Source organism: Urocampus carinirostris, chromosome 17, assembly GCF_059441175.1.
Source record: "Urocampus carinirostris isolate Australia breed hairy pipefish chromosome 17, RoL_Ucar_1.0, whole genome shotgun sequence".
NCBI classification, from domain to species: Eukaryota; Metazoa; Chordata; class Actinopteri; order Syngnathiformes; family Syngnathidae; genus Urocampus; species Urocampus carinirostris.
Window position 1 is genome coordinate 3,076,929 of NC_142365.1, and position 24,565 is coordinate 3,101,493.

Below are 24,565 nucleotides of genomic sequence, written 5' to 3' on the forward strand. Positions count from 1 at the left end.
TGTCGGCAGCAAAACACTAAATTATCCCAAGAAAAGTTGTTCCGAGTTCATTTCTTTTTCAATAATCTTCAAAATGTTCTCGCCCGTCGATGCCGTGTTCTCTCAACGAAAGCAGCAGTGACAGAACTTTTCCAGTTTTGTTATCGAAGAATCGTACACAAATTGGATACAAGTTTTACGTCGTCGTCGTCCGTACTTCCATCAGTAGACATGCTAAAAGGCAAAGATTTGACGATGCTTTGTGATGAAAAGCTTTGAAATATTCTTCACGAAAGCACTGTCATTTTCGTTTCGGTTCCACAATTTTCTGCACTTTTTCTCCGGTAGGTTCCAAAATCTATTCAAAGCACCGTGACCTACATCTCGGTTCCTTCTCGCTGCCAATGAAACAATGGCGGTGCTCCAATTGAGATCATCTGAAACGGTACTTCGCCATCTCGCGGTGGAATGTTTTTCCTTCTTTATTTGCGATTTTAATTTTTTTTAAGGGGAAAACCGTAGTTTTTGTAATGCAACCGTAACACCGTAGTGGGTTGAAGAAAACCGTACTCGTTACGGCAGAACCGTAGTAGTTGGCAGGCAGGGTTGGGTAGGGTTACTTTAACTGGATTACTTTCAATGACTTTTGGATGACTCCAATACCAAATATGCGAATAAAAGACGAAAGAAACTAAATATGAATAAAATGACTCACAACACGTGGTAAGCTTTCTCTCCTGGCTTTGATCTCTGGCAAAACAAACAAAATGCGACAGAAACAAAATGAAAATAAATCCAAACAGCTTGCCGACATCATTTTTGCCGTTCCATGTGTTCCGTTACTCCCCAAGCCTGCACAAAATTTAGTCATTTAATTCATATTTACTTTCTTTCATCTTTTATTAGATTATTTGGTATCGGAGTCATCCAAAAGTCATTGAAAGTCATCCAGTTAAAGTAACCCTACCCAACCCTGTTGGCAGGTATGAATACGCCAATGGATTTTTTTGTCTTTCGTCCCAAATATTGACCTCATCAAAACATATCAAAAAAGGAAACCGGACGTGACGAGCGAATCCCAAGAAAACCAAGAGACGTTTGGCCACAAGTACATTTTTTTATACAAAATTTCAACAAGTGGAAAGAGAACAGGCTATGACGCGTATCAAAAAATACAATCAAGGAAACAAAAATAAATGAACTTTCTCTTTTTCTATCCGGAGCAAACCATGAAATGTAAAAGGCACTAAATGTACAACGTTCCAGTCGCTTTTCCAACGAGAGTCTTTCCGAGATGAGAATACAAAAATAAAAATCACAGGGCAGGTTGTTCTCTCTTTTTTTGGTGTCTCATTTACAACAAAGACGCTATCCAACGACTATTTAAGCACACAGAGTCGGAAAAAGCCTTTCATAATTTATACTTTACAAGACGCCACGCGGACCAGCACAAAACGGCCACCGGCAGATCCGAAGAGGACGACGAAAAGCGGGAGGAAAAGGGCGGCGAGCTATTCTACGAAACGTGGGGGAAAAGACCTTTCACGGAAACGACAGCAAAAACACAAAGCGGCCGCGCCCGCCACAGGGAATCGAACGCTAACGTGCAAAGGACGCTACGATTACCATCGACGTTCTCTGCTAACGTAGCGAAAGTTGTTCACGACTTATGCTAATCGCCAGGGCCTTCACGCTCGTCTTTGACTTTAAAACGGGGTCCGGCGTTTGAAAAAAAATGGCAGCAGGGTAACACACGCTCCGATAAACTCTTCTTTTTTCATCTATTTGGGGGTTTGTTCCGCCTCAAACAGGCCTGATAAAGGGAAAAAAGCACATCGGCAAATAAACCATAAAGGCTCTTTGAACTCACTTCGGCACTGTTGTGAGAAACGATGTCACCTTCAACTTTTTAAGATCACCCTCAAACTATGCGCTCCACCTTTAAACATTTTTCAGGCATGTTAAATTCAAATTTGTGGTCAAAATGTGTGTAATCGACACTTGCTTAAGGATCGCATGGGTATTTTTGCGCTCGTAATGGTTGCTAAAATGTCAAAATTTTGAACTAAAAATGGCATTTTTTTGTCATGAATTAAATATCTCGATAGAATGCATCACCAGTTAGAGGTGGGGAGCCTAATTTGAGGTTTTCTTGTTGAAAGTGAAGTCTTTTCTAAATCAAGAATGCGTTAACAATGACCAACAGAGTTCAAGGAGCCCTTATGCTTTAGTTGCCATGGCGCCCATCGGATTTTATTTTCCTTTTACCAGGCCTGTTCGGGGCAGAACAAACCCCCAAAAGATGGGAAAAGAAGAGTCAGTTTGAGCGTGTCTAAAATGCACCCAAATATGTGTTACCCTTCTGCCATATTCTAACTTCGAGTCATAATTGGAGCTTTACGTTTTCAAATGCCGCACCCCACCTTTAAGATTTGGCGGCGTTTTTGGGGTCTCTGGTATGGAGGAGCCATGCTGCCTTCTGTAGAAATCCATGTAGAAAAAAATATGCCTGTAATGAATGAATGAGCCCGTAATAATCACACAATGCCTAGATAGGACATTAAGGCAATTTAGATATTTATGCATTTTGTCTTTAAGCGATTTCCTTATTGATGATATGGTTTGTTTTCAATTTTCTCGTGTATCTTGTCATGCATTTTAACGTTTTTCATGCATTTGGTTGTTTTGGCGAGTGTTTCCGTGCACATTCTTTTGTTTTCTCCTTATTTTGTAGATGGTTTTCCGCGTATCGTGTCGTTTGTTTCCGTGTATTTTTAATTGTCTTTGGTCATTGACTTGGTTATGTATTTAGTCACAAAAGTTATTCAAATTCCCCCCTACAGCTGATTTGTTCATCACCGATCGACCGATAGGTGAGAAAGCTCATGCAACGAGGCGACGAGTGACAAAATACTATATACGGAGACTACAAAATGAATCTATGTCATCCATTTAGCTATGATGTATTCATGGCATTTCTACATAAGGCAGGAACAGAGTTCTGCTGAACGTCTCCTGGAGACATCCTACCAATGCTTGGTGCGCATGAGGCCGATTTCGATATTCCCCCTTCAAATTTTTGTTTTTGATTCAGTCTGGTGTGACCCTTTGCTTCCCGAAATACGGGTATTCTGACGTAGCTTTCAAGCCTGGTTTAAAGCTCTTCGTTTCATTAGAGAAAGAAAGAAAAGTAGGACGTCTCCACGAGGCAGGATCTTTCGGCAAAACGCGGCTCCCAGTCCGGTGCGGTAGATTCTGCAGGCGCGGCTTTTGACTGAGGGGGGCGGGGCTCAAAAGGGGCGGGGCTCACGACACCGGAACGCATTCGGGACAATAAAACAGCAAAAACATGGGCACGAAAGCCGTCCCCTCAAGTGCCTTGAAAAACAACGCGGGCCCTCAGGAATGACTGTTTCGGCACGGACAAAAGAAAACATTTTAAAGCGGCAAGACCGATGATCACGATAATCACATTTGGCCCGTTTTGGTTTTTTTTTTCCCAGTAAAAGTGAATTCTTACACATCAACGAGCATTTTAGTACAAGATCGTCACGTTAATCCGCATGCAAGGAAGCATTTACGCCTTTTCTTTTAACAACATGCACATCGGATGAAGTGTAGGGGTTGGAGCAGGACCGGCCCGCACCTTCACGGGGCCCTAAGCAAAAGGAGATTCAGGGGCACCCCAATGACTCGATCGTTTGCATACCTACTATACTATGTTCTACTCCAGGGGTGGGCAACTATTTGGAGTCGGGGGCCGCATCTGTTATACTTCCTTTGAAATCGATTCGTTTCATCCATTTGGTTTTGAAACGACCACAATTACAGCAAAATAAATAATAAATGAGGTCCCTGTGTTAAGCACTTTTTTAATACTGTAGGCTTTTTTTGTATTTCTGAAGTCAGATTTTTATTGAAGTTTTTGTAGTGTTACAATAGTTTTATTTTGTACTAAGTTTTTTTATGTATTATTTCCATAGCAGTATTTTTTTTTTATTATTTCTTTATTACTTTGTTGTATTTTGAAAGTAGATTTTTATTTGTAGATCTGTAGTGTTTTCTTAGTATTTTTGTAGTATTACAGTCGTTTTATGATGGTATTTTTCTAGTATTATTTCTTTTTAGTATTTTTGTACAATCTCTTTTGTATTTTGTAGTATTTCCATATAAGAATGTTGGTTGTATATCTGTAGTATTTTTGTAGTACAGCGTTATTGCAGTTTTAATTTTGTAGTATTTTTGTGATCTTTCCATAGAATTTTTGTAATACCGCTATAGGAGTATTATGTATACGTATTTTTTTTTAGAATTTTAGTAGAAGTATAACTAATGTATTTGCAAAGCAGTATTTAAGTAGTATTTTTGTAGTATCTTGTCACATTTCTGAAGTGTTTTTGCAATATCACTGTAGTCTTTTTGAAGTAAATCATTTTGTAGTATTTTGTAATATAGTATTACTATCGTATTTTTGTTGTACTTCTATACTATTTTTGGATGTTCAGAAGGTAAGCAAACGATTTTATATGTGGTCCCTGTCTTGAAGCACTATATTATATATATTCACATCTTGTATTTCTGTAAAAGTATTTTTGCAGTGGACACACAAGGGGACAATGTTGGCACCCAAAAAGTGAACCACTCTTGGGGGCCCCCTAGTGGCTGCACTTAGCTCGCTCATGCCTTGGGCCGGTTCTGGGTTGGAGGGACCAACGGCATGCTTTCACAGTAACGTTATATGGCCGACACGACGGTGAGCGGCTAGGTTACATGCAAAGTGCTTCACGTCGCGCGGGGAAAAACTAAACAGTGAAACCTCCCTCCCAAAAAATGGCAACCGACATTATTTACGTTGACGAGGAAAAGACCCGGAAGTTATGTTGGTGCTTGGTGAAAATCATCATCTGAATGTTTTTGTAAACATTCTAGGGATTGTTTATGGAGGAGCGATCCTGTCGTTAGAAATAAATGCATGGATAAATAAATACCACAAAAACATATCCCATATAAATAAACCATCGCCTAAATAAATCAGGCAATACCTAAATATGTGCAATTGATTCATTTATTGATGCATTTCGGGATTTATTTTGTCGTGTGTTTCGACGTGACGAAATGTTATACAAATGAGGGGGCGGGTCAAACTGGCGGAGCTTATTACCTATTGGTTGCTCAGTCGATAAACGAAACCAATTCACTAACGTTTTGTTGCGACAGATTACACGACAAAACACATCACAAAATAAATAGTGACTCGATTGCATTTATGTGATATAAACAGTATTATATAGTTTATCGTTTCTTTTATCTCTAGGTATTGATTTTTTTATATTCCTATATGTGGCAGGATCGGTTCTCCATTGTTTCACATTTACTGGTAGTTCATCAAAGCAGTTCCTGTTTTTTTGCGGTTGTGTCGGCACAAAAAGCAATTCAATTTCTGTTTTTAGTTTAGCTCATTAGAGGTTCTAGCGTGTCGTTGATAACGATATTCGAAGAATAACAAATCGTGTGCCGTGCCTACGACAGTCCCCGCGACTTCATTTCGGAGGAAACACGACTGAAATGGGGCAAACCGCAGTGGCCATTTCATACAGTGAGCATCGAGTACTGTCAGAATATCGTCATCTGCTATTCCTAAAATCGTTTTGTTTTACTGGTTTTCTATTTCCCTACTTTGTAAAATGTTCTGTATTTTCCGGCGTAAATATTGTTAGTGATTGGAGTCGATGCGGAGAAGGGAAAAAAAAACAATCTTTCGGGCTGAGGAAGGAATGTCGAAAGCTTTTGGAAGTTGCTGTCCGTGTGTCAAAATGGCAGCTGTATTTCTTTGATGCGAGGTAATTGCAAAACAAGCCAAAGGATGAGATCAAGGGAGTGTCAATATGGAGGTAAAGGCGGCGGATAAGAAAAATCAAATGAAAAGCATCCCTGTACAATGAAGCGAGCGTTCCCGAGAGCAGCGGATTCTCATACTTGACAGTGAGTGTTTTGGACTTTTGTTGCACGCGGCTCCCTTCCCCCTTCAGTCTTTCTCAGTTTTTTCGAATGTCGGCGTAGACCACCGGCTCCATCTTGTGGAAGGAGTTTTTGCTGCCCGAGTGGTCCAACTGGACGTATATCACCGGGCCCTGCCGCAAAAACAACACCAGTTGTCATTTAAATTAGTAAAAAAAAATGTTACTGCACAAGTGCTATTTAAGGTCAACAAAAACATAGTACCAGAAAACATCCATAAATGATTCATTCGGAAAGAGGGAAATTATAAAATAAGGGCCTGTGGTGAATTCATAATCCCAAAGGTGAGAACCACCAGGAAAAGTATGTGTGTGTCTGTGTGCGGAGTCAAACTTTGGAACAATTTACATGACAAGATCAAACAATGTCCAACTATTCACTTGTTCAGGTTTAGATACAAAGGAACATTCCTGGCGGAATACAGAGATGAAGAGGGAGGGGTATAAGTGATGCGGGAGATTGGGAATAGTGCGTCTAGTTAAATTTGTGTTATTGTTGCTGTTGTTATATCATAACTGTTATTAATATTCTTTATATTTTTGTTATCATCATTGGTGTATTTCATAGGGAAAATGAAGGGGTAAGGAATATAAGAATCTGCTTCTTACTACCCCTTTTTGAACATATTATGTAACATTATTTGTTGTTGAGTTATTGTTTTTGTTCTGTTTTTATTTTGATGTTCGAATAAAGTTTTCATTCATTTTCACTGCCGTCCATGCTTACAATCAGAGGTAAGATCTTAAGCCCGAGGCCAAATTTGGGGCCGGGTCGGCCTTAAAATGTCAACCGTGACGTCCGGGTCATACTGGGCTTCTCATTTGTTGCCTTTTTTTTTTTATTATCCACCAGTTATTGTTCTTCTCTTTTCTTTCTTAAAATGCCAAATCTTAAGGATGTACTCCTAATGTGGTTTGTGGCCTAATTTCAAACACATTAAAATTAAAATGTTCCCGACAAATCTTGAAAAAAACTAAATCTGTCAATGAGCGTAACCTCTGCAGATACAGAAATATAAAAAAGGTACATTTTTATAACAAGGATGTCAAACAAACAGCCCTTAAGCCAGATCCGATCTGTTAGACAATATCATCCAGCCCGACATAAATTTGTGTGGAAAAAAAAGATGGGGGGGTCTCTAGATCATTTGGATGAAAAGTTACAATTTAAAAAAAATGAATGCAAACCAATTGCTCACTCCAACCGCTAGAGGGCTGTGAGTTGGTTCAGGCGTAACACTGCATTCACTCAACTGTAATGATAAACCAGTTAACACATTTAATGACAAAATCAAAAATCTTTTTCCCCATTCTTTGACATTAAAAAGCAATCGATTTGATCAACCAATCTCCAGGATATTAAAAGAACAACAATAAAATGTACCCGTTCAAAACCGGAAGTGGCAAACTTTTACAAAACCGTAGCTGTAGACTAAAATACTAGGCGTGTCAAAACGATTGTTGATGTTTACTTTTGACAATGCGGTAGAGTTCTTAATTAATAAACGTTTAAAGGGACGAAAAGCCGTCGTCTAAAGAGGTAGTGTCGGCAGGTATGTATCAGTCGTGTTTGGAAAAGATCCCTTGTTATCCGTAATTTAATATGTAGGGTAGGTTACTCATGCAGGCTGAATGAAACATGATACTGAAAAATAAAGGCTAAAAAATTTGGAGTTGACCTTCTTTTTAAAGTCTGGATCTGGCCCCAGAGCCAGACATCCCTGGTTTATACAGTCTTGTCCAACTTTACTAAAGACATGCTTTAATATGTTACCATCAATCACCTCTCCTCCTCCCGAGTCCTCACAAAAAGAAAAATCAATGTTGGGTTTGCTTCAATTTCCGGCGAGGCTACGTCGAGATTTCCTTAGGCCCGATCTTACCTCTGACTACAATACTTACAACGACCTTTGCTTTTTACAACCCTTCCCCTCTAAATTGCATGGCTGGGGTGGACACGGGGTCCCGTGATCTCCTACCTGAACTTGGCCCGTGGGGGTGGTACTCGCGGGGCTCTCAAGCTTCGGCTCCGTCTTCTTGATGGGCTGCGGAGGTGGAGCGCGAGCGCTTTCCAAGTTTATACAGCTAGTTTGGGGTTGCGGTTTTGCCATGGTGTGGTTGTTGCACGAAGGAGACAACAAAATGGAACATAAAGAAGAATGGCGACAAAAAAAGGGGCAGAAAAATGATTATGAGTGGTGAGCAGGTGGGGGGGTGCTAATCTCCACAAAGTATCGCATTTCCGGTGTTCTGAAATCCCTTCCTACCCGTCGAGATGTCCTACACCAGTGGGCTGATAGCGATTTGTGGCTTTGAAAGCGGCGAGTACTTGCGAATTTCATTTTTCTGTGTTTTATTTGACTCAAAAAACTGTTTTCTGAGGGTCGCCTGATTTTCTGTGCTAACCTTCTTGCATGGTGTTGTTGCAATACACGTATGCATGCCAACTTACATTTCATCAATAAAAGTTCCGTTTACACTCATCATTTGGAGTTTCAGGGTTGCTGGTTGGATTTGATTCGAAAGAAAACAAAATTGCTGCTTTCAGGTCAGCCTACGGTCAAACATCTCAACAAGGTAGGACGTTTTGGCAGAACAGGACTATAAAGCGCACCCAAAAAACCCAAATTGACCAGAAATTTGAATGTGCACCCAGCAGTATAATACAGTACAGTGTGGAAGTGCGTTACCATATTTGTGCAATTATCGACAAGTCCATTAATGTCATCGCTGACCGAGATTGCATAACAATGGGAGAAGCGGATTTGAACCAAATAGCGATGGTGAGAGCACCGCAGTCCACCAGACTGCTAAGGATATGGGTGATTGTTCACAATTGCATAACTTTGGAAGCAACAGGAAGCACATACATCAAAGTTTAGGCCTGTGGGCCAATCCGGCCCGCGAGAAGGTTTTGAGATGATTTTGATTACTGTACGTATGTTTTTACTTAAAGTGTTGCTTTTGGCTGATACATTTTTGCATATGTTTGTATTTTAATCCAAAAACTTTCTAAAATATTTCAGCTGAGTGATTGACAGAAAACCACTACTATGTTTATTTTTGGAGGTAATTCAGCCCACTTTTGCTAAAATAGAAAATAAAGGCTACTAATAGTGCCTGAATGACACTGGGCCCTTATTTTCATGTTACGAGGATTTTTATCCAACAAAATCTATGTTACAGTTGAATATTACTGAAAAGGGTATAAGAAAATATTGCTCGATGTATCTGATCATATAAGAATATATTTGTTAGGTCAACAATCGATCAGTCCGGCCATTTTTTTTAATTTGGCCCCGTGCCGGTTTGGCTTTGACAGCCCTGATTTAAATAGACATTTAAAGCGACAGTAAAGCAGCTTCAATTGTCTTCTTTGTATTCAATAATCCAATCTGAATGCATTGAAGCTTAGAGCTGCCTCATGGTACAGCATCACACTTCGTTCCGCACATTCACCTCTAGTTTATCGAGTGTATAGCACTCACAATAAGAGCTCGGAGAACATTTGCAGAACAAGTACGCATGAAATCTGCTCAATGAACCTCGAGGAGTTAAAAGCGACAATGATCAAGCCGAGTAGGCGTGAAGTGGGTTAGTCCAGCATAAACAAGGGGACGAACAATGTTGTGAGGCGACAGGAAGTCGGCAAACAAGCGGCACCGAAGCAAACAGCAACCCCAAAGTGCAACAAGAGTCACGGCCAAACTGTCGCGACACACTTTTTCTTGCGGTAAGAAAGATTTTCATTTATTTCAAGAAATTGCAGACGGTCTTTCAAAAGACGATCAAGATCATCGAGCGGTTTAGTCGGATTCAGTTTTCGTCTGGTGTTCAGACAGAGTGAGGGAAAAAGTTAATGGTCAAAAGGAGAAACCCAGCAGCCATGCAATGTGTTAAGAGCCCCTCGATTATTATTAGTCGCACATTGAGTAGTCACAATTTTCACAGCCCACTTAAAAAGCACTCAAATCTCTGCAATATTGAAACACGTCCAATTTTTCAATATTTGAATCGTTATTCGCAAATCTCCAATCAGAGGTTGATGGACCAGATCTTAAATTTAGATGGCCTGTTGGTCACCAAACAAACGGGAACAGTAAATGAGGTAGCGATCGAGGTTTTTGTCAAGATTAGCTGTGAAGGTTTTAGTCATTTTCCCCAGATGAGTGCTCTTCAAGTACATGCAGTAAAATAGCAGCTAATCCATCAAAACCCAGCGAAAAACAGAGTGACAAGAAAAAAGAAAACGGAAACGTTGCCTACCCTTCGTAGTCGTTGCGCTTGTGAAGCACCTTCATGACCACACAGACGACCACAAGGATGAGCACCAGCAGGGCCAAAACGCCGCACACCGAGCCCACAATGACCGCCGTTTTGGCCCGAGGAAGAGATTCTGCACAAATACACCAAAAACATCGGGTCTTTCTGATGGACTTCTTTTAAGATCATCTACTGGGCAAATTCAAGCAATTTCCAGGCCAATTTCTCCATTACCTTCAAAGGAAGAAATTTAGCGCCAATCAAATGATTTTTTTTTTACTTTGATGACTGCAATAAAGTCGCTATCTTACTGCTAGCATATAATTTGTGCTTATTTGAAATGTTACCTTATATGATCTTTTTGTGTCAATGGTCTGCTAAAAAGTGACATGAATTCTGTCATTTAATTCCTACCTCACACTTGTTTACAAAGACGGAATAGGATTTATAGGTCTTGTGTTTTAATTGAGTTCAATACAAAAGACCAGAAAAAAAAAGACAGTACTGTATGTGTATAATGCAGAAAAATCACCCAAATTTGGACTCATTTTAATGATATTGATTGCGTACATTCAATCTTTCACTTTTAGATACTGTTGAGCTTTGATTTTTGTTTTACCTAGTTTAATCTATATTTTGTGCATGTTTTTCAGAGGATCTGTGTCTGAACTTGTTGACATAGAATTTTTTTTTCAGCACTCAAGAGTTAATATTTGAAATTTTAATTTTGTTTTGCATTTTTAGAGATTAGGTGTTGTTCTTTGACCCTAAACCCGTTCAATGTGTAAAAAGCTAGAATTGGTTTTGTATTTTGCATTTATTTGTAGATCTTTGAATATTTTAATTCATATTTCACGTGTTTTTTAGGGAAACATGAAATGACTAATTACTTAATATTTTGGTGCATAATGTTTTAATATTATTTATTTTTTTATTATTATCATCTGGGAGCCGTTTGGGAGCCGAATCAAAAAAGACGGTTTTCTAAATCGAGCTGTGCTCTTGGGTGTAACCAGTAGGGGGCGGTGACGCTTCACATGACAACGCCATTATGACAAGCCACCAGGGCACGAGAGTCTGCGTCCATTTCACGCACACAAAAATGTTTCATTTATTGTGCGGTCCGTAGAGTCAGACTGCCAAGAAATATGACAATGACAACAATTTCAAGCATTTTCAAGAACTTCACCCCAAAAAACATTACAATTTAAGCTTTTTCAAGGATTCCAATCACCCTTAGAAACCCTGTACTGTCATCCTCTAGTGAGCGTTGAATAAGTCAACGGGGTTACATAGATTTAGTGGTGGACATGCTAGAAATTATGAGCTTTTTGTTTGAAATCGTGCTGCCATCTTGTGGAATAAATACCAAATCACAACTCCCCTTTAAACGCTGTTTTTAGGCATAGTTGTCTCTTTGTATGACCGTGGCTCACATACACACATAAACAAAGCCAAGTGTGATTCAACATCAGTTTTGCACGGAGAGGCCAAACGACCGACGACGGGTTTTCTGTTCGGCCATTTCTCGCATTTTGCAGGGAATGTTCTCAATGGGACAAGCAAGCCACCACACGCAGATGCACGCTTTCCATGAGCTGATAACAAAAACACACAAGAATGTAGACCTGCAGGACAGTGGCAAGACGCACTAATGTCTGAAATGTTAGATGAACTCTTCCCAAGATTTCGAGGTATCAAATCTAAATGGAATAAAAAAACTGTACTAGGGCAGTTCAACATACCAGTAAAGGGAGCCCACACTCACTCATCACTGAGAACATGAAATATGTAGTAACTCAGGGGTCAGGAACCTATGGCCATATATCGCTCTTTTCATGAGTACATATGGCTTGTGCAACCTTTCAATTTGTTGCTCCTCGGAGTTCCGACTATCCAATATGTGAAGCAAAGACAATACTGATGAATATTGTCCATTTTATATGGGACACCATTTTAACTACAGTTTAGAGTCAAAGTGTCACACCAAGAGACTGTTGTGGCTATAAATCGCAAAATAATCCTTTATATGGAAGCTCATTTAACAATCTACGTTCACTGTTGAGCCACTATATGATGAAAAGCCACAGAACAAGCTAAACCCAAACACAAATGTGACAAAACAAATGTATTTCTCAGAGGCTCTAGCAAAGCTCCTAGAGGAATTTGATTGGGCGAGCGGTAGAGATGGGCGTATCTCTGCACACAGCGAAAAGCACTCTCTTGCACAGACGTCTGTGCCAAAGGGAAATACAACGATATCCTTAATGTTTAAGTATTTTGTGACATTTTTCAAAAATAACTTTGCTTGCACCTTGTCTTGAAACTGTTATTTCGGAAAAAAATGAGCTTTAACACTCTTAAGTAACTGCGGGAAAAGGCGTTTTTAAAGTTGTATATTGATTTTGATATGGGACACAGGCTATGATATAATTATTAATTCATAGTTTTTTCCCCTCCAAATCATTGAACTTCACACAGCGAAATAAAATGCGCCGAAGAATTAGCTTTCGTCTGGAGAGCGGGTTTGGCTGTTTTCTTGCATTATGTCTTCAAATACATGGCGTGGCTCTCTCAAGAAAAAAATTCAAAATAATTTTGCTTTTCCTTTGGTCTTCAGTGTGGCGTACTAAACTTGAAGAATCAATGTGTGCTTTTATCACATACCCATGGATTTGGGATACCCTAAATTGGAGAACATCAAAGTTTTGTTTATTTTTGCTTATTTGCTAAACCCTCTTGTCATTCATCTGAATTGAATTCGTGCAATAAGATTCTGTACAGCCCTCTGAGACTTCTTGTGGTTTAGGGCGTCACAAATAAACAAAAAACACGACTCCGGTGGTATTTTGTGACTCGCAAGACTTATCACCTCTGGAGACCACGCGCAGCTCAGTTCGAGCTGGCGTGCCCGTGAAGTCGGGCGGGTTCTTCACGTCGCAGGAGTAGGTGCCGTTGTCGCTGAATTGTGCCGGGTTCAGCCGTATGGAGACGTCCCTCTTGTTGATGTCGCCGATAAACTGTACCCGGTCTGTAAACTCCTTCGGTACGGGGGCCGCCTCGCCGTTGTAAAAGTAAAAGATCTGTCACAACGGAAAGGAAGGTTAAAATCAGGATATTTCATCGTGCAGGGGTGTCACGGATGTCACCTCATCAGAGCTATTTATAGTATCGATGACTTCTTTTCCCATCAGTCTTTTCATTTTTGACCCGGTCCATTTTTCCTCATCTAATTTTAATCAAAAATTTCGCATAGCATAACAAATAATACTAATGCGTTTAGAATCCCGCAACCTAGACAGTAAAAGCACTTATCGGTGGAATGAGTGCTCTTTGCAAACACAACGTGTCTCGATGCGTCTTTCAAGGTTATCCACCAGCCATGGGTTAGCATAAATAGTGTACATCCTGTTCCTCATTCACCTACAATAACAAATGTCACGTGCCCATCATTTTGGCGAGGCAAAATTATTGGGTTGCGGGGGAAAAGCCAAGAAGCTGTAAAAAATAAGATGCTATAACACCCACCAAAAATCCCTGGTTGAAAAGACTTTAAAAAGATGATGAAAATATATTACTAGGAAGTCAAAAAAGACATTATTATTTGGTTGAAAAGCAAAAGTTGTATGACTACCCCATTTGAAATGATTAAAAAGACGACTCCTGTGACGATACATTTGGACCACTTTAGACGAGGTAAACACAGGAACGGCCATTTTTTGGACTAAATTGTGTCCACTTTTGAAATGCCACCCACAATATTAGACATCCATATTTGGACTAAGTCATGTTTAAGTCAAAAAGACATCCAGTACTGGGTCGGATTCTTCTTATTGTGAAAGCGTTGCCTGCTGAAGAAAGCCAACAGTTAACAGTGACTCATTTGTGTTATTCCTCGACACTGGAACTAGGACCCAATGTGCTCCAACCACAGCTGTTGGTTGCGTTGCCAAAAATCGGGCAAGTTGAGGCTCTGATTATTGCTCTCATGGGAGTCCCCAAATGTGGAGACACAGAGCCTTAAGAACAAAAAAGCCAAGTCATATCCCTTTTACTCAATGTACAAAACTTTATTTTTTTAACCCATTCCCTCCCTTTCGAAGTGCCTGCTAAATGTCCTACTTCCAACATTATTTAACTCGCTCAGCTTTGTCAGTAAAGGTAATCCTAAACAGATTGTTTTTCCAATTAGGCACAGAACGTTTAGTGTTCCTCCCCACAATTATGAAAATATGTTGCAAGATATTTTAAGCCCGAGGACTCCAGAAATGTTAGTTTTAAAGTTGAGCCATTTGGCTTGTTTTACACAACACTTTCAAAATGGCGACCCATTAACACAACATATAGGGCCAGCTCCGAAACAGGTAATTGAAGTGAACAGCGATTGCATATCACTCATTCCTGCTTAGAGATAAGCGATTGAGGCTTTTCGTTTGTGTTTTTCGCTGAATGTTGTAATTAGTATAATATCGTCCGGCTAGCTCCCTGTTAGCGTCGAGGTTGCTAAGGGCTTTCCCAATTTGTCTGCACCCGGTTGGCGCTCGTTGGCTGCACACTGTTGTTTGCCGCATCCCATGGTTTGTTCCAGACACACTTTGCGTTTGTCGCATTAGCTGTTGGCACTTTTCTTTGTTGGTTTCCGGTTAGCCAGGTTGTTTACTGCGAGTTCGAGATAGCCTGGCGTTAGGGCCGGTTTGCCGTGTTCCTTGGTTTGTCTACTCTTGATAGCTTCGCGTTTGTTGCCATCGCCGTTTCGTTGTTGGTTGCCAATTAGCCTGGCTGCGGACGCATTTTGTTGACCGGTCCCTTTTAGTGTATTATTTTTGCCAGTGAGCCCCTTTTCATCTGCTCACCCTTTGTTTTACCATTACTGCATCCACCTGTATAACGACACCTTGGCATTCCTCATAAAATACACCAAAACTCGCCTCACAACATTCATAACCAATGTTCCCTGTAATATTCCAGCGTTCACACAAAGTCGGTGAGCAACGCTTGAAACAACAGTGAGCAACCACAATCCCAAGTGTGGCAAGATAATTATCACACATGTCCAAAACTTGACATCAAGTTACATTTTGCTGAGTTTCCAGGAATGCAAAATTATTTTTCTCTTTTGAATGAATTGACTCATGTACTATTGCAAAGGTTGTACGGCCTACAAACGTCGTTTGTTCTTACAATTCTTTCACAAGATATCCTATTCTTTTTACTTCCTGATATATTTTGTGGCATAATATTAACATTTTTGGGGGCTTATTGAGTCGGTTGTAAGATACAGAACGGTACTTAATCACATTTTTTAGTGGAAGTACAATGTTGGCAACAAGATTCACTTGATATCATTGGAAATTATTTGAATGCAACACAAACTTTTTCTTCCCCTTTCCCCGTTTTTTCGTTACTTTTTTCTTTTTGTTCTCTATTTACTTTTTTCCTACATTTCTTTCATTTCTTTTTTTCTGGCTTTTTTTTCAAAATTTTTCCTTCTTTTTTCCCTCTTCCTTTTGTTTCTTTTTTTCCTCAGCTTTTCACGACTTTTTCATTTCGGTATTTTTTTCTTTTTTGTTCTATTCCCCCCTTCCTTCAAGTCATGTTGTGCATAATTTTACAAAATATTTGGTCATGCTGGGATTAAAGAAGCAAAAACAACCTGAAGAGCCGTTTAGGACCCGAAAGATCCGGTTCCTTTTAGTGAGCCGAGCCGAAGAAGCCGGTTCTCTACTAACTTTACTCAACTTCGTTCTACTTTGACTCGACTTCAAAATACCGCATATAGGACAACGTCAGGGGAACCCGTGTATTTTGACCTTCATGCACTGTAACTTTGACTTGAGTCGCTTCTTAATTAGTAATTTTGAGCCCTGATTTTTGTGCGCTGGCTAGATTTTCTTGTGCGCTGAGAATGTGCGAGCAGTGCGCAGCTTAGAGGGAACACTGCCCATAACCTGTGACAAATAACTCGTTAAAACAATAAAAAACTGGTGTTGGTGTTCTTCTGATGACAAAGACATGACGTCTTTAGAATGAAAATGAATTGGAATATATCGATGAAATATATATATTATGCAAAAGCCGTGTACTATTTCCTCACATTACGCATGTTTAAGAATATGGGAATACCTCTAATAACAAAAGGCATCCTTTTGTACAGTAGTTAGGTCATGCAGGTATTTCGACTCACCGCGTATGGCGCCTTGGAGAACTGGCTATCGGGCTGACTGGACTGAAAGTACCAAGTGACTGTGACGTGGTGGCTGACCACCTCGCTGGACTTGAAGGTGCAGCGGAGGATGCACGCCGTACCGTTCTCTACTATTACTTCGGGCTCCGTGAAGATGACGATGGCCAGCGTCGGCACCGATGCTGAAAGACACAGCAAGCGCCATCGGGTTATTTCAATTTGTGCTGTGCGTCGCACTAAGCCCCAGGGTACTATTTTCTCAGTTCAGAATCCACTTTCAGTTTTCAACAATTTATTGAGGTCATTTAACTAACTGTTGACATATTACATTTCAACACAACCACCTCTGAAACATTATCCTTCAGTAGACATTCAAGTAAAAAAAAAAAAAAAAAGCAACAGCAATGTGAACTAGCAAGAACTGTGTGAAGAGTAGCCACGTTTCACAACACAAAATAGGGAAGCAAGCCTTAGTCAGCGGTCCCGCCTGACTGCTGCTAATGCGCACGTCAAACACTCTGAAGAAGTGACAGCAGGCAAAAAGTGGACTGGTTCCATATTTGTTTGCTGCTCGCCCCGGGGCGACAAACAGTTGAACTAAGAATGTGCTGCCCTGAATAGCTTCCAAGTAGTGCTATGACAACACCAGAATAACCGAGATGGGCTTTGTTTCAAAATCGATTTGTCGGATGGATTAAACATGACTAAAACTGGTTTGTCTGGCTTGATACGCTTGATTGATTGCGGGTAGAGATGATCACAGTAGATGTGGAGAAAGATGAGAGTGAAGCAGATCCAAGTGTTGCTTCACTTGCCTGTTTACTCTGAAAGTTTGCGTACGGCAGACACGTCATGTGACGTCACGCATGCCCTACACTTGACATTTCGGACCAAGTGATGAAAACAGAACAAATCCTTCCTATTTCATGACTATATAGATAGATAGAGATAGATAGATACTTTATTCATCCCCGTAGGGAAATTCACACTTCCAGCAGTCTACCCCGTTGTTTATTAACAGATGAACATGATGCCCTAGGGGTGCTTGTTGCGGAATGGATGATGTCACGCCAGTCCAAAAGTTCGACATCCCTGCGGCAGATGGAAAACTTTTCTTTGTGAAAATCCAGGGATACACCACCTCGTGTTAGCAAGTCCGTCTCCTCTCCGATTCCCCCGGCTTTCGTGTCTCTGTTTAGCGGCGTCGAAGCCGGATTGCTCCGGGTGGCTACACGTTAGCGTCCGGAATGCTAAATGTGAGCCACGTTTCCGCAAAACACAGCAACTGCAATCCCCGTGCGCTTCGATATTTTCCACCAGCACTCGATGATCTTATTTGGTCGTGAGTTCGCATTTACCATGCTTACGGATGGTACCGAAGACGTCGCTAGCCGCTTTGCTAGCTCCGGCTCCTCTTCCACGATAGGCCCCTTCATCACGCCGGCACGAGAATTCTTCAGGGCAAGGAGTTGAAATTCCTTGAATACACGCATTTTTTGTGCGCTAAAACCCATGTCCATAGGATAGAAGTAATCCATAGTGTAGTTGTCAAAACGGGAAGAAAAACACTGAAGATAGGAGCAGACAATAAAACAATAGGGCAGCTGCTGCTGGAAACAAGAATGGCCGGAAGGATTTGATTGGTTTTGTACTTAAGCGACAGTAGCTCAGGAGGTAGCGCGCTCGTCTTGGGATCAAGGGATCCCAGTTCGAATCCCGGCTCGTCCGTGTTACATGTCGAAGTGTCCTTGGGTAAGACACTGAACCCCTGATACTCCCAATAAGCAGGTTAGCGTCTTACATGGCTGCAATACAAGGCCGCTATTGGGAAATGTGAAGCACACTGTAAAGCGCTTTGGGAAGTCATTGACTTGAAAAGCGCTATATAAATGCAGATCATTTCATTTCATTTTAAGCCAGCTAAAGCCCTTTGAAAGTGATGTATGAATAAACATTTATTTCTAGCGAACTAGTCAATTCAAATCATGTTTATTTGTATAACTAAACTGAAAGGACAAATTTCAAACTAGTTAAGGTGGGAAAAAAGCTTGTTTAAGAAGCAATTTAGTTGCAATTAGAATGCATACAACAATACAAAAACATTATAAAGGAGCCCTCTAACCCTGGCTACCACCTCTTTGACTTGCTGCCCTCTGGTAGGCAATACAGATCCCTTAAGACAAGGACAAACAGGCTCGGAGAAAGTTTAATCCCCAGGGCCATCCCCATCCCAAAGAAAGCACACAACGCTGTGAAAAATAAAAAAGGAAAATAATAATAATATAATAATAATAATAATTTCCTTGTATTGTCATTCTGTGTAACAATGTACACAGAACGAAATGTCGATTGCACCTGACCCGTTGTAGCGAGCCGATGCAGCCGCAGCCAACAGAGGGCGCCGCCGACCACTTTTTAAGTCTTGGGAATGACTCGGCTGGGGCGCGAACCACCGACCTCCCAGTCTCAAAGCGGGCGCCTTACCATCTAGGCTACTGAGCTGGTAATATATATCTATATAAAATATTGCTTGTGTATAGAAGAATGGGTATTCAATTATTTAGACGTATCGATTTATTATGGAATTATGTAGCTGCTCCATGTTATTGCAATATTTTTCATTGCCGATGCACTTACAACTCAAGCCAGTCTACAAGCACTACCTTGTAAATATTTCTGCCTATTTATCCTGACCTTGCATCTTATTTTTCTCTTTTAAGTCATCCTTCCGATCTCCTCTTTCTTCCACTCAGTCGCTTTACTTCCACATCCTCTCACAGATAAGATAATAGGATGTTCAAACGCGTTCTAAGGGATGGGCAGGGCACCTGTATGATGCCGCAGGGGTAAACCAGTGAAAGCTGTCGGGCCCTGCTGTTGAACAAAAGAGTGTGTTGTGTCACCTTGACCCGAGTGACATGGCTGCTTTCTTGTGTCCCGTTTCATCTGGAGTGACGAAAGCATGACCAACTTAGGTGCTGAGGTGCCCAACTTGTTTGGGTGTTTGGGCAATTGGGTTGGCCATGGTCCAAAAATGTTTGGGTGTGTTTTTTGCCATTTTGTTCCCTTTTTATTTTTTTTGTTATTGTGTGTGTTTGTCTTGCTGTCGGTCACCCCTCTCGAAGGATATGACCAAGGCAGATAGATAGATAGAAGTCTTTAGTACGTGTTTGGAATGCCATGTCTAATCTTGTTGTAAACAAGGTCTTCTACGTGCATATCAATGACAATAAACACAATTCTGTAACATCAAAACAGCTAGTTAAATAAGGTTCCCATAGATTAGAATTTGATTTTAAATCAGTGAGTAAACCTTAAGGATCATTGTGTCATATGTAGTTCTAATTGTTATCAAGTCGTGCTGATGGATGTCTGCAGTAATGGCGTAAATACTGCCTTACAGATGTTAATGCCAGTTTGAACAGGAGAGGAGACATAGCTGAGAGATTGACCAAAAAAATTTAGACTTAGTAATCATGCTGGGTAGCATGTCAGCTGAGTGGACGGAACGTCTGCCCGCAGATCAGAGGTTAACGGTTCAATTCCAGCTACGGGCTTCTCACGTTCTCCCTCGCTTGCGTGGGTTTCCTCTGAGCACTCCGGTTTCCTCCCGCAAACATGCATGTCAGGTGAATTGGCGGCTCCAAATTGTCCCTAGGTGTGAATGAGCCAATGACTTGTCTGTCTCTATGATTAGGTGTCCCCTGCCCACTGCCCGAAGACACCTGGGTTAGGCTCCAGCACCCCCGTGACCTTAGTGAGGACAAGCGGTGGAGAAAATAGAGGAATAGATATACGTTACTTTGATCATCGTTTAAAGCAATGGTCAGCAAACACCGGGTTGGACAGAAACAAATAAAAGATCCGTTGTTTAAGAAAAAAAATGCCTTATGTATTGCTTATCATATCTATCCATCTCTCTCTCTCTCTCTCTAGAGATATATATCACATATTTTTTAACTTGTGGTAGTAGATTACTGTCTTTGAGCAACGATTGATCGGTCAAAAACTATTGCTGACTACATTTGCACAACATAGGATGCAATTGGCTGGCAACCAGTTCAGGGTGTCCCCTGCCCACTGATTGCTGGCATGGGCTCCAGCACCCCCGCGACCCTACTGAGGATAAGCGGTGCAGCTAATGAGATGAGATGATGCAACTGGAATCGAACCCGGATTGCAGCAGTGAAAGAAGCGCTGAATCCTAACCACTGGACAACTAGGGATGTAGATGACACAGGAAAAGGCATTCGATATTCTCACGTCAAGTTAAGTCATGTTTATTGGTATAGCCCTTAGTCACAAAGAGTATCAAAGGGCAGTACAGATCAAAGACTATTGCAAACTATTAAAGATTATTAACCTACATTAGGGCAGATGATAAACATATTATCAACATAAAGTATGGGTTATTCATATGCTATAGAGTAGAAGTGTGTTTTAAGCTTAGATTTCAACATTTCCACTGAGGTTGCAGATCCAATCTCAGGGGGAAGAGCATTCCACAGCACCGGGGCCCTCATCATCACACAATTTTACTCACGCATGGTTGGATACATTGGGCCATGATAAAAATAATCTATTGAAAACAAAACATGATAATAAAATAGAATGTACAATGTATTTCTCCAAAGTCCTTCAATTGGATACACCAAAGAGTTGTTTTTTTGATGTTTATATCTTTCCGGCCAACTTTTTTCTCTGTTCTCGAACAGCTTGTACCGAGAGTAAAAATAGTGTGATGATGAGATACAATCCGATGCCTTTTCCTTTGTCATCTACATCCCTAATGGTGTAGTGATTACAGCGTGGATTTAAGCTCATTATATTGTCAGAAAATTGTCAGGCACAGATTTTATACCTCTTATACATGACAAGTGACTTCTTAACTCCCTTTAGTGATCTAAGGTTTCTCAGTGGTCCGTGTCTGTGAAGCTTTATTCTACTAACTTTAAAAGAACAACCTATGCACCCACATAAGACTTTCAACATTTATTTATGATGGTATTTTCACGCATGTGTAATAAGATCAATGCTTTGCCATGAAAACGGAAATAAAAAACCAAAGTATTACAATTTATTTTGTAACTTAACTAAAAAACGAATTAAATGAAAAAAATAAATTTTATGACTGCATTGATGGCAGCACGGCGGGGCTGTGCGGCACAGTTCTGAGGTCATGGGTTAAAATCCAGCTACCAACCTTTCTGTGTGGAGTTTGCATGTTCTCCCCGTGCTTGCGTGGGTTTCCTGCGGGCACTCCTGCATGTCAGGTTAATTGGCCGGTCGAAATTGTCCCTAGGTGTGAATGACCGAGCGAATTGTCTGTCCCTGTGTGCCCTGCGACTGGCTGGCAACCGGTTCACTACCACTACTCTCCGGCCTCCCGAAGTCCAGAATCAAGAGTCTTCAGCTGGCACAAAATGCTGCAGCGAGGCTTTTAACTAGGACAAGAAAGTCCGATCACATCAGGCCGATTTTGGCTAACCTGCATTGGCTCCCTGTTAGCCTAAGATGTGATTTCAAGGTTCTCTTGGTATTATACAAAATCATACATGGACTTGCTCCCTCATATCTTTCAGATTTGATTTCCCCCTATGTTCCGGTCCGAAGCCTTCGTTCTGAAAGCGCCGGTCTACTGGTGATCCCAAGAGCCACAAAGTGTTCCGCAGGTTCGAGAGCGTTCTCCATCCGGGCACCGGTGCTGTGGAATGCTCTTCCCCCTGAGAACCGATCTGCAACCTCAGTGGAAATGTTTAAATCTTAGCTTAAAACACACTTCTACTCTATAGCATATGAATAACCGATATTTTTGTTGACAATATCTCTGTACTATTTCTAATTGCAACAACCATTGCAGCCTGGTCATCCTGAAAGGGGGATTACCACATGTGCGCTTCCTTCTCAAGGTTTCCTCATTTTCCTCATGTTGAGGTTTTTGAGTTTTTCCTTGCCCTCATGTTGGTTTCAGATCAGGGGATGGTGCCATAATAGTCCATAGTTTTTAATAATCTGTGGTCTGTGCAGCCCTTTGAGACTGTCCCCTCTCAAGATGTCTTCATTTTCCTCATGTTAAGGTATTTCAGGTTTTCCTTGCCCTCATGTAGGTTTTAGATCAGGCGGTGGTGTCATAATAGTCTGTAATGTGCAATAGTCTGTGCAGCCCTTCGAGACTGTCCCTTCTCAAGGTTTCTTCATAATAATAATAATAATAATAATAATAATAATAATAATAATTTCCTTGTATTGTCATTCTGTGTAACAATGTACACAGAACGAAATGTCGATTGCACCTGACCCGTTGTAGCGAGCCGATGCAGCCGCAGCCAACAGAGGGCGCCGCCGACCACTTTTTAAGTCTTAGGAATGACTCGGCCGGGGCGTGAACCACCGACCTCCCAGTCTCAAAGCGGGCGCCTTACCATCTAGGCTACTGAGCTGGTCATGTTGAGGTTTTTGAGTTTTTCCTTGCCCTCATGTTGTTTTCAGATCAGGGGATAGTGTAATAATAATCTGAAATAATAGTAAGTGCAATAACCTGTGCAGCCCTTTGAGACTCTTTGTGATTAAAGGCTATACAAATAAATGACTTGACATCCATGTGAACTTCCAAAAAATAAACACAGGATACACACACACAAGAAACCCCACAAACCCATTTTATCATTAAGTGTTGCAAGACTCTGTATTATTAAAAATACAACATTTATCAAGACAAAAGGCAAATGTTATGAAAGAATTGCACGGCCCCAAAGGCCGACGAGGCTTCCTTCCCTATGTTGTGATGAGCTCCTATCTGAAAGCTCCAACTGGCGCACTCCCTTTGAGGGCGTCGTGACCAGATGATGCGTCGTCTAAAACAAAACCGAACCGCGGACCAGTTCGGCCCAATTCACCACACAACAACGCGACATTAACGATAACCTAACGCGTTAACGCGTCTCCTTTACGGGATTATTTAGGGCAACGTCGTCGAGTGAACCCAAATCACAGCCCACCCGGGAAAAACACACATTACAGCACTCACCTTTAAGAAGGACTAGCACGAATCCAGTCAACCAAAGACGCGTTGAAAGCCATTGATACGCCATTGTTTTGTTAGCAAAACGGGGAGTTTACAGAGATTTTGTCCCCCGCCCTCGAGAAGGGAAGAAGCAGCAGCGCCGTTGTCGTCTTCGTCGTTCTCTTCTTCGTGGGCGGATTTCAGGAGGTAGAAGCAGCGCCCACGGAAGCGCCGCGACCAAAAGGACAAAGCACTCTACCGCTGACAGTCGGCTGGGCGGTGTATTGCATGAACTCTGGAATAAGAATCGTCTTCATGCAGGGGTCTCCAACTCAATTCATACCTGTCAAGCTGTACGTTTTTGCCGTACAAAGTACGTTTGTTATGCATTTTAAGACGTGTATGACGTACGAGAAAATCTGTACGGAAAAACGCAAATGTGTCAATGATGGGTACCATCCGGTATACACCGACTATCACGAAACGGCAAGTCAATCGAGTCAAACGAGTTCACCGCGGACGCCTCTATCTCGGTATCTTTTTTTTCGTTGCAAACGAAGCCAGCGGTTTTATGTAGTGAAAGGAAGTCCGTCTCTTTTTAGAGAACCGGCTTTTTCGGCTCAACTCATTACAGAGAGCCGGGTCTCAAACGGCTCACTTGCTTTGATGCAATATACAGTGTTCTGGTTTGCCCGCGTCCCTGCGTCCTAGAGGCATCATTTTTGCTGGGGACGCATAGTCTCAAATCAACTTTTTTGACACAAAATTGTCATTATTACCCGATAACATTTTTTTTAAACAAAGATTTACCGCACTCAAGTTTTCGTCAGGCAGATCCGGCAGATGTTTTGGTCTCGCGGTTCGAGTTTTCGTCTGCACGCCGATCTCGGCCAACGAGATCTCCTTGTGTAGTGAAAGGAAGTCCGTCTCTTTTTAGAGAACCGACTTTTTCGCCTCCACTCATTTAAGAGAGCCGGCTCTCCAACGGCTCACTTGCTTTGATGCATTATATTACGAATTCTGATGTTGTACCGAGAAGTTGAGAAAAAAAGGAAGTATAAAATGAGAAAATGAAAAAGACCGGTTTGTGGTCATCCCTTTGATCAGTATATTACCAAC

At 41.2% G+C, this 24,565-nt stretch overlaps 1 protein-coding gene across 1 annotated transcript; it reads right to left on the reverse strand.

Moving 5' to 3' along the window:
• Positions 1-5,276: 5,276 nt before the first annotated feature.
• mpzl1l (myelin protein zero-like 1 like) lies at positions 5,277-23,632 on the reverse strand. The gene is made up of 6 exons (XM_088320947.1): positions 23,471-23,632; positions 16,444-16,625; positions 13,132-13,342; positions 10,263-10,392; positions 7,976-8,081; positions 5,277-6,110 (listed from the first exon to the last, which is right to left on the reverse strand). The coding sequence occupies exons 1-6, from the start codon at positions 23,532-23,534 to the stop codon at positions 6,015-6,017; spliced, it is 789 nt and encodes a 262-aa protein (XP_088177073.1). The 5' UTR covers positions 23,535-23,632; the 3' UTR covers positions 5,277-6,014.
• Positions 23,633-24,565: the final 933 nt, after the last annotated feature.